The sequence below is a fragment of the Seriola aureovittata genome, chromosome 6 (assembly GCF_021018895.1).
Source record: "Seriola aureovittata isolate HTS-2021-v1 ecotype China chromosome 6, ASM2101889v1, whole genome shotgun sequence".
NCBI lineage: Eukaryota > Metazoa > Chordata > Actinopteri > Carangiformes > Carangidae > Seriola > Seriola aureovittata.
The window spans coordinates 6,367,940-6,382,299 of NC_079369.1; the positions used below are offsets into that span (position 1 = coordinate 6,367,940).

General features: G+C 33.3%; 1 protein-coding gene across 1 annotated transcript in view; it reads left to right on the forward strand.

The window, feature by feature from the left end:
- Positions 1-14,360, forward strand: part of si:ch211-51h4.2 (uncharacterized) — a 108,234-nt gene that overhangs the window by 61,323 nt on the left and 32,551 nt on the right. Inside the window, exons 13-15 of the mRNA XM_056379085.1 lie at positions 2,727-2,769; positions 5,425-5,539; positions 5,730-5,832. Coding sequence (XP_056235060.1) covers positions 2,727-2,769; positions 5,425-5,539; positions 5,730-5,832 — 261 coding nt within the window. The remainder of the gene's footprint in view (positions 1-2,726; positions 2,770-5,424; positions 5,540-5,729; positions 5,833-14,360) is intronic.

Genomic DNA, 14,360 nt, shown 5'->3' on the forward strand with positions numbered 1-14,360 from the left:
AGCATTTGGATGTGGCCTATATTGTGTATTAGATGAAAACTATAAACTCAGCTACCAGTCTAGTAGCAACACTGAGCCAAACTAATGTTATCTGATACAGTGTTATAACCTTTATGAAGTTTATAATGTTTCACTTTCTTGAAGTTTTAAAGTGTTAATTCAACTTAATTGATGTTTTGGGGGTTAGAGTTTGTGGTGATGTTGAACTGTCTTGTGTTTGTATTATCTAATCACTGTCATTGATATAAATGCGAGGTGCAGTATGAGTTTCAAGTCGTATCAAAACTGGAGACCATCTTGCGATGAAGTCACACCGGCCACAACACCAGTCAATATGTTGACATTCTGGGTCAGATATCTCGTCAAAAACCAAAATATTGGACGAATGGAAAGGAAATGATCTGATGATGATGCCACAGGAGCATTTGGGGAATTTCATGGCAATCCCATATTAGCTGTTGAGACATTTCAATCTAAATCAATAATGTCACCTGTTTGTGGCACGAGATGAAAAGTCAGGAGTTCACCAAAGTCATTATGATACATCTTCTTGAGACTATGAATGTCCGTACAAAATGTAATGGCTATTTATTGAATATTTGTCCAGTTACTTCTCTCCAACCAAACTATTGGACTAACTAACCCAAATTTGCCATGATAGGGGTGTGGTTTAACCGATGGCATTGTTGGCCAGACTAAACAATATCTAAGCAGCTGTAGGAAGGATTGTCATGAAAGCTCATCCTCTAGGAAGCATCAGTATCAATATACCAAATTCTACAGCAGTCTGACCAGTAGTTGTATAGACTGTTGTGGGTTAAAGTTTTGGAATGACTGATTCACCTTCATATGTGTACAATGATGTTATCATGATATTCATTTGGTCATTTTGCCCAGCCCTTGTGAGTGAGCAATAAAACCATGCAGCCATGCAGGACACACTGGCTGTGTAACAGATGTCATCCACACACTGTGCACCAGTGCTGTTTGCATCATAAGCTCATGTTTCGTTTTGTTTTTCTTTTACTTCATCTCCTTTCACTTCTTATCACTTCCTGTTCCAGTGAAGATTTTGGTTGTGTTCATCTGGCTGCAACGGAAAACAGGGGAAAGAAGTAATGAAACCTACAACACATTAAAGCAGGAGCAGACAAATGGCCAAAATTAAAGTTAAAATGGAAACACTGATTCATAGTTTTAGCCCTGGCCTGCCATATGTTTTACTACCATTTGTGCCTCATTTAATATTAAGGACGATATATCCTGCACTGTAGTATTCTTGTATCTCCCCAGGAGATCCCTCTGCAGCCTGGGAGCTGGCCAGCTACCAGAGAAAGAGAGAGATACAGGCTCTATATACTGTGTATATCAGTGTTAATGAAGATTAATTCATGTAGAGGGCAGCCTTTTATAAATGATGATTACTGTGATAAATGTAAAGGAACAGAGAGATTTTGTATGAAACCAAACTTTAGCCTTGTGATTGAATTGAATACAGTGGATACATAAAGTATTCAGACCCCTTCACTTTTTCCAGACTTTGTGTTGTGGATTTAATTTGGATAAAACTGACATTTTTGCCCATCAGTCTGCACTCAATAACCCATAATGACAAACATCTTCCAGAATTTTTTACAAATGTATTAAAAATGACAGAATGAAATCTGTCATTTACAAAAGTATGCAGACCCTTACTGTGGTAGAGTGAAAACTCTTTGCTTTAATTATCCTTGAGATGTGTGCAGAACTTGATTAGAGGCATTATAGCATTATATAAAACCTACTCACACCCCACAAGCGTACACAAGGCTCAGCTCAGCAGGGATTATAACATAACACATTGCCAGAGCCAGGTTTTGCCATTTTAACATTTAGAGAAAATACTGCAGGTTTGAGTGTGCAGTTTTGTGATTTTGTTGTTTTCCTATAACCCAACTCTAACTCACTGTAAATAGGCTGCACAAAAATCTAACTGCATTTCTGTAGTGGTTTAACAAGCCCTCATTTGCTCCCTCTCTGCACTTCCTCCGGAGGGGAATCCCTCTCGCTGTGTTATGTGATGTTCCACTTCTCCAAGACTAAAGTGGACTTCTGTGAGATGGACCCTCCGAGGGCGGAGGCAGCAAGTGAACAAGGATGTAGTTTCTCAAGCCACATAAACTACTCAACATTTATTTCATGGTTGTGAGAACCAGTTTCCGTTAATAGTAACATATTTTATGATTTTACATTGTGTGTTTGTGTCTGTGTTGTAAGCCACTCTCATTGTGTCACTCCTATTGTTTTTTTGCTTTTTTCTTCAAAAAATTCAAGTTCACCACCTTTGGAAATAGGGAGGAAATCTCCCATTAATTAGGTGTTGCTCTCTGATTCAATTGCTCTGTTGAAATGAACATGTTTTACATAATTTTCTGGAAATGTGACAAGGTAACCATGTTTAATGACAGAATTATGACAAGAATTATTTGTTCAGTATTTTATATCTCCATTTGAACTGACACACTGACACTAACATGTGAATGGCAGAGAGCAAAGACGACAACAATGTTAAAAGATTGAGGAATAAGTTGCCAGTGTGGTGCAGGTGAAGTGGCATTACAGCTGTTTAACATCAGCTTCTGCTTGGCTAAAGATTTGCTTTGCTCAGTGATACAGTAGTGCCCGAGGGAGGAAAGACAGATAAACTACCTTTTCTCTTCTCTTGTATGTGTTTGTTTTCCCCTCAGGTCTGAGAAAGCAGGAGAGATTGCAACCATTCCACTGACTAAGGTAAGACTCCACACTCAGGTAGGTGTTTTAACCTCTGCCATTTTTACATCACATAAATACCAGGGAATTCCCCCACAGACAGTGGAGCTAGTCAAGACTCTCAGGTGAGTGGGGAATTGTCTTCTAGAGCAAAAACGCGTAGATATCCTATCACCTGAAAGACAGTGTGAAAGGTGTTGCAGTGTTTTAGTTTCATTACGGACGTATAGAGCTACTGTGGGTGAGAGAAATCAAATAAATGTCTTTTTTTTTTCTTTTTTTAAAAAGAAACACTGTTTTCTTCCTGAACTCTCATGGGGCCCACTTGAAAACTATTTTTGTCCCCTTGACTTAATGATGTGAGTCAGCTTGGAGAAGACTGTTTGGCCAACTGGGTGTCCTTAGCACCTCAGGAGCTGTGGTGCATACAAGACAGGTGGTGATGCTGGAGGAGGAGGATGGAGTCAGTGTGGCCTGAGTGCTTACACACCGCTTGCAGCAGAAACCCCTCTGTTTATTACTGGACAAACAATGAAAAAAAAGGCGTAATTAACAGCACAAACAGAAGAACGGAAGGCTGATGGGCTGAGAAGAGAAGCCACATAGACCAACCCCAAAAGGGTCATAGGATCTGGTGTCCTCAGTCTAACCTAAACCCACACCAAAACGAAACCTAACAGGACTAGCACATATAATCACATATAACATTTCATCAGCTGAACTGATGGTAAGCCTATTGGGGAAAAAAATCAGGTCTCAGGTGATTAATGTAACAACAATGACCCTCTTTGTCTCCACTTTATGACCATCACAATGACGTCTGCAGTAATAGTAACAAAAGGAAGTGTAGTGCAGAAATAATAATAAAAACCAATACCAGGCTACATCTAAATGCTACAGAGTCATGGATATGTTCACTAGCAGGCCTACACTGCAAAGTGTTTGGTGTCAAGCTGCCATGATAATATCTATAAACTAACTTACTATTTACCAGTGTACTAGGTAGTAAAAATATAGGATGTAGTATTTTTTAAGATTAAGGAATGAAGGAGATTAAGCACCAATTATGTTGGTATGATTTAACATCTACAACTACTATTATACTTTTACTGTGCAACAACACATTTTTAATTAACTTAAAATATTTAGCTTAAATATTTAAATCTTAAAATGATGAGGTGCTCAAATATTTGTTTCCACTGTGTGTGTGTGTGTGATGACCAATAATGGTTATCATTCTGGTGAGAAGCGATCTGTAAACCATCTGAAAACTCTTAAGAGTCAAACCCCATACGCAAATGTAATACATATATTGAATTTCCATATATGATAGAAATATATATGAACATGTAAAATAAAAACATGCACAAAAGTTATATACAAAACCCATTAGAAATTGGAAAATGTTCATATATTGACATATATGTCTAGCCCATACAAATATGTATGTTATGTATTTATGCTTATGTTGTGGACATATGTTACATAAATGTACATCCCAAAGCCTGTCAATATATGTTGATATTATATACAGTGGGTTCCAAAAGTCTGAGACCATTTTTCCAGAATGGGAAGAAGATAGACATGTTTTAAATTGATGGGAAATTAATAAGAAAAACACATATAAGCATGTCGAATTTTCATATATATGTTGTTTTAATAAACTTGCATATATGAATTAAATATATTTTTTAAAATATGCACATATATGCTATAAATTTATGTCTTCATATATTCAGAGGATGTATATGTGATAATAGTATATCACCTGATAGGTGACATACTGTATATGGCAGCATCACCGATGCTGTACCACAGTGAATACACCATATTGATATTTCCTAGTCACAGTATGCTCAGGCTGCATGTGAAACTACTGCAATAGAACTACTGTACAATAGATAGTATATGGTATGTGCAGCACATGCAGAGCCGGATAACGGTTTGTGGTGAAACGATTATCTGGCGAGATGTGATCTGAGTGCGTTCGCATTCAATTATACATGAAACAGTGCTTCTAGCTAACAAGTCCCCCAGCTAACAACTTACTTGGATGGTAAATTGAAACATGCAGCAATTAGCTGTAGTGGCTGGCTGGGCCTGGCTGACAAACTAATTGGTAGTAAGAGAGTGCACAGTGGGGCTGTCCTGGCCTGATCTCGCTCAGGGCAACACTGTGTAAGATTTCTATGTAAAAATCCACACATCTTATCAACTAACTCCAAAATGGGACTCGGGCCCACACACATGCTTTACAAATTCACCCTCAGACTCTCTAGTGCAGATAGAGTCCAAGTTAATTGTGTCTGTCATGAAACTAAACTTTATGCAGTTGTACAGCTACAAGTCAGCAGGTCTTCATTCCAACTGAAGTTGTGATTTCAGTCATGAGCACAACTTTAATCAGGAAGCTAATCAGTGAAAAACATTAGGCCAGAACAATAACCTGTGTAATGACACACAGTCTTGTGTCATTTTAACAAATAGAGCATTTTTTACAATTAATTCCAATATAGTGAATTATCATAGCAGCAACATACTGTTAAAATGTATTACATATATTATCAGTGTAAAGACTTAGGTGCTAAAGTATGAAAAAATATGCCTCCCTTCTTCTTTGTGTCCTCATTTTCAATCTCCGCCATCGTCCATCACCCTCCCCACCAACCCATGCAGATTATTAATGAACGTTACAGGGCATACTCCTGGGTGGCTGAGCTGATCCAGGTGTTTATAGCCATCAGCATCACTGTGTCCTTCCTGGTGATGGGATCTGCCATGAAACACACAAGTAAGTTTACGCCTGTCTGAGTGTCATTCAATAACTCACTCTGCTCCTCTGTTACACTTGACGTTGCTACCACAGAGACAATTTGGATTCAAAGAAAATTGTTGTTTTACTTTAATGTGCTAGGCAGTAGATGGGCTGGTAATGTAGATGATTATGAATGTTTGCGTTGACTGGTTGTGTTTTCCTCCAGTTGATGGTCTGGTGAGCTCGATGTGGAGCAGACGACTAGAGTGGCTGTCTAAAGCCTGGGAGCGAAACCTACCAAAGAAACAGCACGTCTGCTCAGCACGAAGGTGAGGGGTGACAATAGATAAGAGGGGAGAGAAGCCTTAGTGTTTCATTTGGTGGAGCTTTTAAAGGATGAAAAATGTGGCCTGATGTGATGGTTAATGTCACAAACTGTCAGGAAATTAGAGGGAGCTCACACCATCTTAAGGTGTCAGTGTGCCAGGCTCAACATCAGCCGGTGATACACAAAATTTTGTGTACATTTCTGAACAGAAGCTGATTGTTACCCTTTCTTAACAACATTTTTATTTTGAATTAGATTTTTTTTTTTTTCTTTCATTATCATGGCATTATCATTAGACGTGCATGGTTACTGTATGACTTTCAAAACACCAAGTGGCGCTATATGGATGTGTTCAAAGAAAAGAACTGGAACTGACGCACCAACATGGAATACAGTCATTATTAATGCTGTTAGTTACACCTATGGTCATGTTCAAATGATATCCATGATGAAGGCCTGTAGAATGGAGCAGATAGTTTCTGCATGTCAAGCAGTTTAAAGGCTCCACACCTACACAGGTTTTTTCACTCATTCCTCCACTTAGACCTCAGGACTGTGTGGGTGTGAACAGACCAGGCTGGGCTGATATCTCCCTCACTCTCCTATTCACTTATGTGGCATGTTCTCGTTTGCCTCTTGTAGTTTCCGTTCAATGTTGAAATAGTGTCAAAACATCCTGTATGTCTCTCTAAGACGCATACATTATGTTTCAAAGTGTAACTACAGTCAATCAGTCTTTGGTCTTTCGAAGTAACCTTTACAGGGTCTGTCCCCTTTGATAATGGCAGCTGATGTTACACTGAAATTAGCTGTTGTTAACTTAAAAAACACAATGAGAAGTGGTACCAGTGATTTCAACATGTTCAGTCATACAGTAAATGTTGTCAGATCCCCGATCAGTGGAGCCACTGAATGATCATTATATGAGTGAAAGAGTGGAATGGAGGAGAGCCTGTTAACATCATAGTATAGTATGGCATAAAAATATCAAAAAACATCATAGTAAAATAAGGTATGAAGATGCCAAAAAACGTCATATTATACCAAAACATAAAACATCATTCTATATTAAAGCATAAAAATGTCAAAAAACATCATGGTATAGTAAGGCATGAGACGTTAAATTATAGAAAAGCATAAAATGTCAAAAAACGTTATAGGACAGTAAGGCATGAAGTTGCCAAAAAAAGTCACTGTATAGTAAGGAATAAAGATGCTTAAAAAATTGAAAATCGTCATAATATCAAAGGGATAAAAATATAAAAAAAACATAATTGTATAGTAAGGCATGAAACGTCATAGGATCGTAAGGAATTAAAATCTCAAAAATCGTCAGTAAGGCAGAAAATTGTCAAAAAAAACATCATTGCACTGTATATTAATAAATAAAATGTCACAGAATAGTAAGGGATAAAAATGTCACAAAACGTCATAGTATAATAAGGGATGAAAAAGTCATTGTATAGTAAGGCATAAAAATGTCATAAAATGTCATAGTATAGTAAGGCATAAAAACGTCAAAAAACGTCATAGTATTGTAAGGCATAAAATGTCACAATATAGTAAGGCATAAAACGTAATAGTATACTATAACAAAAAAAATTCAAAAAACATCAAAGTATAATAAGGCATGAAGATGCCAAAAGAAGTCATACTATTGTAAGGCATAAAATGTCACAGTATGATAAGGCATAAAAACGTCAAACAAGGTCATAATATTGTAAGGTATCAAGATGACAAAAAAGTCACAGTATAGTATGGCATAAGAACATCAAAAAACGTCATAGTATAGTAAGGCATAAGAACATCAAAAAGCGTCATAGTATAGCAAGGCATGAAATGTCAAAATTCGTCATTGTAATGTAAGGTATACTCCTTGACAGGCACAAAAATGTCAAAAAACGTCTTATTATAGTATGGCATAAAAATGTAAAAAAACTTCATAGTATAGTAAGTCACAAAAATGTCAAAAAAAACATCACAGTATAGTAAGGCATATAAAGTCAAGTGATTTGCCCTTTAACCAATATTGCATGCAATTATCGACACACTAAACCGGGAACTTTCACAATGACAGGCAACACTACTAACCAGTGGACTACCATGAAAACAGAGTAGGGCATGAAAATTCATAGTATAGTAAGGCATAAAGATACCAAAAAAAGTCATATTATAGTAAGGTACATAGTGTCACAGAATAGTTTGGCATAGAACGTCATTGTATAGAAAGGCATAAAAATATCAAAAAACATAATAGTATAGGAAGGCATAAAAACATCAAAAAACGTCATAGTACATCAAGGCACGAAAACGTCAAAAGTAAGGCATAAAGCCTCACAGGCACAAAACGTCAAAAGACATGGTAGCATAGTAAGGCATAAAGATGCCAAAAAAAGTCATAGTATTGTAAGGCATAGAATGTCACAGTATAGTACTGCATAAAACGTCATAGTATAGCATGGAATAAAATAGTCAAAATACGTCATAGTATAGTAAAGCATTAAATGTCATAATAAAGCTTGGCAAAAAAAATATCAAAAAACATCATCTTATAGTCAGGCATAAGAACGTCAAAAAACATAATAATATAGTAAAGCATAAAAATATCAAAAAACATCATAGTATAGTAAGGCATAAATCATCATAGTATATAGTAAAGTATAATATATATGGCAAAAAATGTCAAAAAACGTCATATTATAATAAGGCTAAAAATGGCAAAAAAGGTCATAGTATAGTATGGCTAAAAAATTTGAAAAAACGTCATAGTATAGTATAGCAAAAAAATGTCAGAAAACATCATAGTATCGGAAGGCGTATGAACGTCATGGTATAGTAAGGCAAAAAAATGTCAAAAAACGTAATAGTATAATAAGGCTTAAAAATGGCAAAAAAAAACTTCATAGTATAGTATGGCAAAAAATGTCAGAAAACGTCATAGTATAGTATGGCAAAAAATGGGAAAAAACATCGTAGTATAATAAAGCATATAGACGTCATAGTATAGGAAGGCTAAAAAATGTCAAAAAACGTCATAGTATAGTAAGGCTGAAACATGTCATGGACACAAGATATTCTTAACTAGGACCTGAACCATCGACCCTTGGAATGAAAGGTAACTCTTGTAACCACTGTACTACCCTCAACGGTAGCAGTAAGCTATATGAGAGTAAACTTTACACATGGCAGAGTATAGTGAAACACAGAGACATCATAGTATAGTAAAGCAAGAGATGTCAAAAAACGTCATATTATAATAAGGCTAAAAATGGCAAAAAACGTCATAGTATAGTAAGGCTAAAAAATTTGAAAAAACGTCATAGTATAGTAAGGCTAAAAAATGTGAAAAAACATCATAGTATCGGAAGGCGTATGAACGTCATGGTATAGTGAGGCAAAAAAATGGCAAAAAAACGTCATAGTATAGTAAGGCTAAAAAATGTGAAAAAACGTCATAGTATAGTATGGCAAAAAATGTCAGAAAATGTCATAGTATAATATAGCAAAAAATGTAAGAAAACGTCATAGTATAGTAAGGCTTAAAAACGTCATAGTATAGTATGGCAAAAAAATATCAAAAAACGTCATAGTATAGTAAGTCGTATAAACGTCATAGTATAGTATGGCAAAAAATGTCAGAAAACGTCATAGTATAATATGGCAAAAAAATGGCAAAAAACGTCATAGTATAGTAAGGCAAAAAAATGTGAAAAAACACTATAGTATAGTAAGGCATATAAACGTAGTAGTATAGTAATGCTTAAAAATATCAAAAAACATCATAGTATAGTAAGGCCTATAAACGTCATGGTATAGTATGGCACAAAATGTCAGAAACGTCATAGTATATTATGGCCAAAAATGGCAAAAAACTTTATAATATAGTATGGCAAAAAAATGTGAAAAAACATCATAGTATAGTAAGGCGTATAAACGTCATAGTATAGTATAGTAAAAAATGTCAGAAAATGTCATAGTATATTATGGCAAAAAATGTCAAAAAATGTCATAGTATAGTAAGGCGTATGAACGTCATAGAGTAGTAAGGCTTAAAAATGTCAAAAAACGTCATTGTATAGTACGGCAAAAAAAATGGTAAAAAATGTCATAGTGTAGCATGGCAAAAAATTGCAAAAATGTTTATAGTCTAGTATAGCAAAAAAATATGAAAAAACATCATAGTATAGTAAGCCGTATAAACGTCATACTATAGTATGGCAAAAAATGTCAGAAACGTCATAGTATAGTAAGGCTAAAAAATGTCAAAAAACGTCATAGTATAGTAAGGCATAAAAATGTCAAAAAACGTCACAGTATAGTAAGACTTAAAGACGTCATAGTATAGTATGGCAAAAAAATGTCAAAAAACGTCATAGTATAGTAAGGCAAAAAAATTTGAAAAAACATCATAGTATAGTATGGCAAAAAAATGTGAAAAAACATCATAGTATAGTAAGGCATATAAACGTCATAGTATAGTAAGGCATAAAAATGTCAAAAAACGTCATAGTATAGTAAGGCATATAAACGTCATAGTATAGTAAGGCATAAAAATGTCAAAAAACATCATATTATTGTAAGGTGTATAAACATCATAGTGTAGCATGGTAAAAAATGTCAGAAAACGTCATAGTATAGTATGGCAAAATAATGGCAAAAAACGTCATAGTATAGTAAGGCGTATAAACATCATAGTATAGTATGGCAAAAAATATCAAAAAACGTCGTAGTATAGTAAGGCGTATGAACGTCATAGTATAGTAGGGCTTAAAAATGTCAAAAAACTTCATAGTATGGTAAGGCTTAAAGACGTCATAGAATAGTATGGCAAAAACATGTCAAAAAACATCATATTATTGTAAGGCGTATAAACGTCATAGTATAGTATGGCAAAAAATGGCAAAAAACTTTATAGTCTAGTATGGCAAAAAAATGTGAAAAAACATCATAGTATAGAAAGGCGTATGAACGTCATAGTATAGTAGGGCTTAAAAATGTCAAAAAACTTCATAGTATAGTAAGGCTTGAAGACGTCATAGTATAGTATGGCAAAAAAATGTGAAAAAACATCATAGTATAGTAAGGCATATAAATGTCATATTATAGTAATGCTTAAAAATATCAAAAAACGTCACAGTATAGTATGGCTAAAAAATGTGATAAAACATCATAGTATAGTATGGCAAAAAATGTGAAAAAACTTTATAGTCTAGCATGGCAAAAAAATTTGAAAAAAACATCATAGTATAGTAAGGCCTATAAACGTCATAGTATAGTATGGCAAAAAATGTCAGAAAACGTCATAGTAAAGTATGGCAAAAAATGTCAGAAACGTCATAGTATAGTGAGCCTAAAAGATGTCAAAAAATGTCATAGTATAGTAAGGAATAAAAATATCAAAAAACGTCAGAGAATAGTATGGCTAAAAAATTTCAAAAAACATCATAGTATAGTATGGCCAAAAATGTCAGAAAACGTCATAGTATAGTAAGGCAAAAAATGTGAAAAAACATCATAGTATAGTATGGCAAAAAAATGTGAAAAAACATCATAGTATAGTAAGGCGTATAAACGTCATAATATAGTAAGTCTTAAAAATGTCAAAAAACGTCATAGTATAGTATGGCAAGAAAATATCAAAAGACGGCGTAGTATATTATGGCAAGAAAATGTCAAAAGACGGCGTAGTATAGTATGGCAAAAAAATGTCAAAAAACTTCATAGTATAGTAAGGCAAAAAAATGTGAAAAAATATCATAGTATAGTATGGCAAAAAAATTTGAAAAAACATCATAGTATAGTATGGCAAAAAAATTTCAAAAAACGTCACAGTATAATAGTATGGCAAAAAAATGTCAAAAAACGTCATAGTATAGTAAGGCGTATAAACGTCATAGTATAGTATGGCAAAAAATGTCTGAAAACGTCATAGTATAGTATGGCACAAAATGTCAGAAACGTCATAGTATAGTAAGGCTAAAAAATGTCAAAAAACGTCATAGTATAGTATGGCAAAAAAATGTGAAATAACATCATAGTATAGTAAGGCATATAAATGTCATATTATAGTAATGCTTAAAAATATCAAAAAACGTAACAGTATAGTATGGCTAAAAAATGTCAAAAAACATCATAGGATGGTAAGGCGTAAAAATGTCATAGTATAGTAAGGCAAAAATGTCAGAAAACGTCATTGTATCGTAAGGCGTATGAACGTCATAATATAGTAAGGCTTAAAAATGTCAAAAAACGTCATAGTATAGTAAGGCAAAAAATGTCAGAAAACGTCATAGTATAGTATGGCAAAAAATTTCAAAAATGTCATAGTATAGTATGGCAAAAAAATGTCAGAAAACGTCATATTATAGTAAAGCATAAAAATGTCAAAAAACGTCATAGCATAGTAAGGCGTATGAACCTCAAAGTATAGTAAGGCTTAAAAATGTCAAAAAAAACGTCATAGTATAGTAAGGCAAAAAAATGTCTTAAAACGTCATAATATAGTATGGCAAAAAAATGTGAAAAAACATCATAGTATAGTAAGGCATATAAACGTCATAGTATAGTAAGACTTAAAAATATCAAAAAACGTCATAGTATAGTATGGCTAAAAAAATGTCAAAAAACGTCATAGTATAGTATGGCAAAAAATGGCAAAAAACTTTATAGTATAGTATGGCAAAAAAAGGTCAAAAAATATCATAGTATAGTATGGAAAAAAATGTGAAAAAATATCATAGTATAGTAAGGCATATAAACATCATAGTATAGTAAGGCATAAAAATGTCAAAAAACGTCATAGTATAGTATGGCAAAAAAATGTCAAAAAACGTCATAGTATAGTATGGCAAAAAAATGTCATAAAACGTCATAGTATAGTAAGGCTAAAAAATGTCAAAAAACGTCATAGTATAGTAAGGCATATAAATGTCATACTATTGTAATGCTTGAAAATATCAAAAAACGTCACAGTATAGTATGGCTAAAAAATGTCAAAAAACATCACAGCATAGTAAGGCATATGAACGTCATAGTATAGTAAGGCAAAAAATGTCAGAAAACGTCATAGTATAGTATGTCAAAAAAATGTCAAAAAACATCAAAGTATAGTATGTCAAAAAAATGTCAAAAAACGTCATAGTATAGTAAGGCAACAAATGTGAAAAATCATCATAGTATAGTATGGCAAAAAAATGTGAAAAAACATCATAGTATAGTAAGGAATAAACGTCATAGGGCATAAAAATGTCAAAAAACGTCATAGTATAGTATGGCGAAAAAATGTCAAAAAATATCATAGTATAGTAAGGCGTATAAACGTCATAGTATAGTATGGCAAAAAAAATGTCAGAAAACGTCATATTATAGTAAAGCATAAAAATGTCAAAAAGCGTCATAGCATAGTAAGGCGTATGAACCTCATAGTATAGTAAGGCTTAAAAATGTCAAAAAAAACGTCATAGTATAGTAAGGCAAAAAAATGTCTTAAAACGTCATAATATAGTATGGCAAAAAAATATGAAAAAACATCATAGTATAGTAAGGCATATAAACGTCATAGTATAGTAAGACTTAAAAATATCAAAAACGTCATAGTATAGTATGGCTAAAAAAATGTCAAAAAACGTCATAGTATAGTATGGCAAAAAATGGCAAAAAACTTTATAGTATAGTATGGCAAAAAAAGGTCAAAAAATATCATAGTATAGTATGGCAAAAAAATGTGAAAAAATATCATAGTATAGTAAGGCATATAAACATCATAGTATAGTAAGGCAAAAAAATGTCAAAAAACGTCATAGTATAGTATGGCTAAAAAATGTCAAAAAACGTCATAGTATAGTAAGGCATATAAATGTCATACTATTGTAATGCTTAAAAATATCAAAAAACGTCACAGTATAGTATGGCTAAAAAATGTCAAAAAATATCATAGTATAGTAAGGCGTATAAACGTCATAGTATAGTATGGCAAAAAAAATGTCAGAAAACGTCATATTATAGTAAAGCATAAAAATGTCAAAAAACGTCATAGCATAGTAAGGCGTATGAACCTCATAGTATAGTAAGGCTTAAAAATGTCAAAAAAAACGTCATAGTATAGTAAGGCAAAAAAATGTCTTAAAACGTCATAATATAGTATGGCAAAAAAATATGAAAAAACATCATAGTATAGTAAGGCATATAAACGTCATAGTATAGTAAGACTTAAAAATATCAAAAACGTCATAGTATAGTATGGCTAAAAAAATGTCAAAAAACGTCATAGTATAGTATGGCAAAAAATGGCAAAAAACTTTATAGTATAGTATGGCAAAAAAAGGTCAAAAAATATCATAGTATAGTATGGCAAAAAAATGTGAAAAAATATCATAGTATAGTAAGGCATATAAACGTCATAGTATAGTAAGGCAAAAAAATGTCAAAAAACGTCATAGTATAGTATGGCTAAAAAATGTCAAAAAACGTCATAGTATAGTAAGGCATATAAATGTCATACTATTGTAATGCTTAAAAATATCAAAAAAC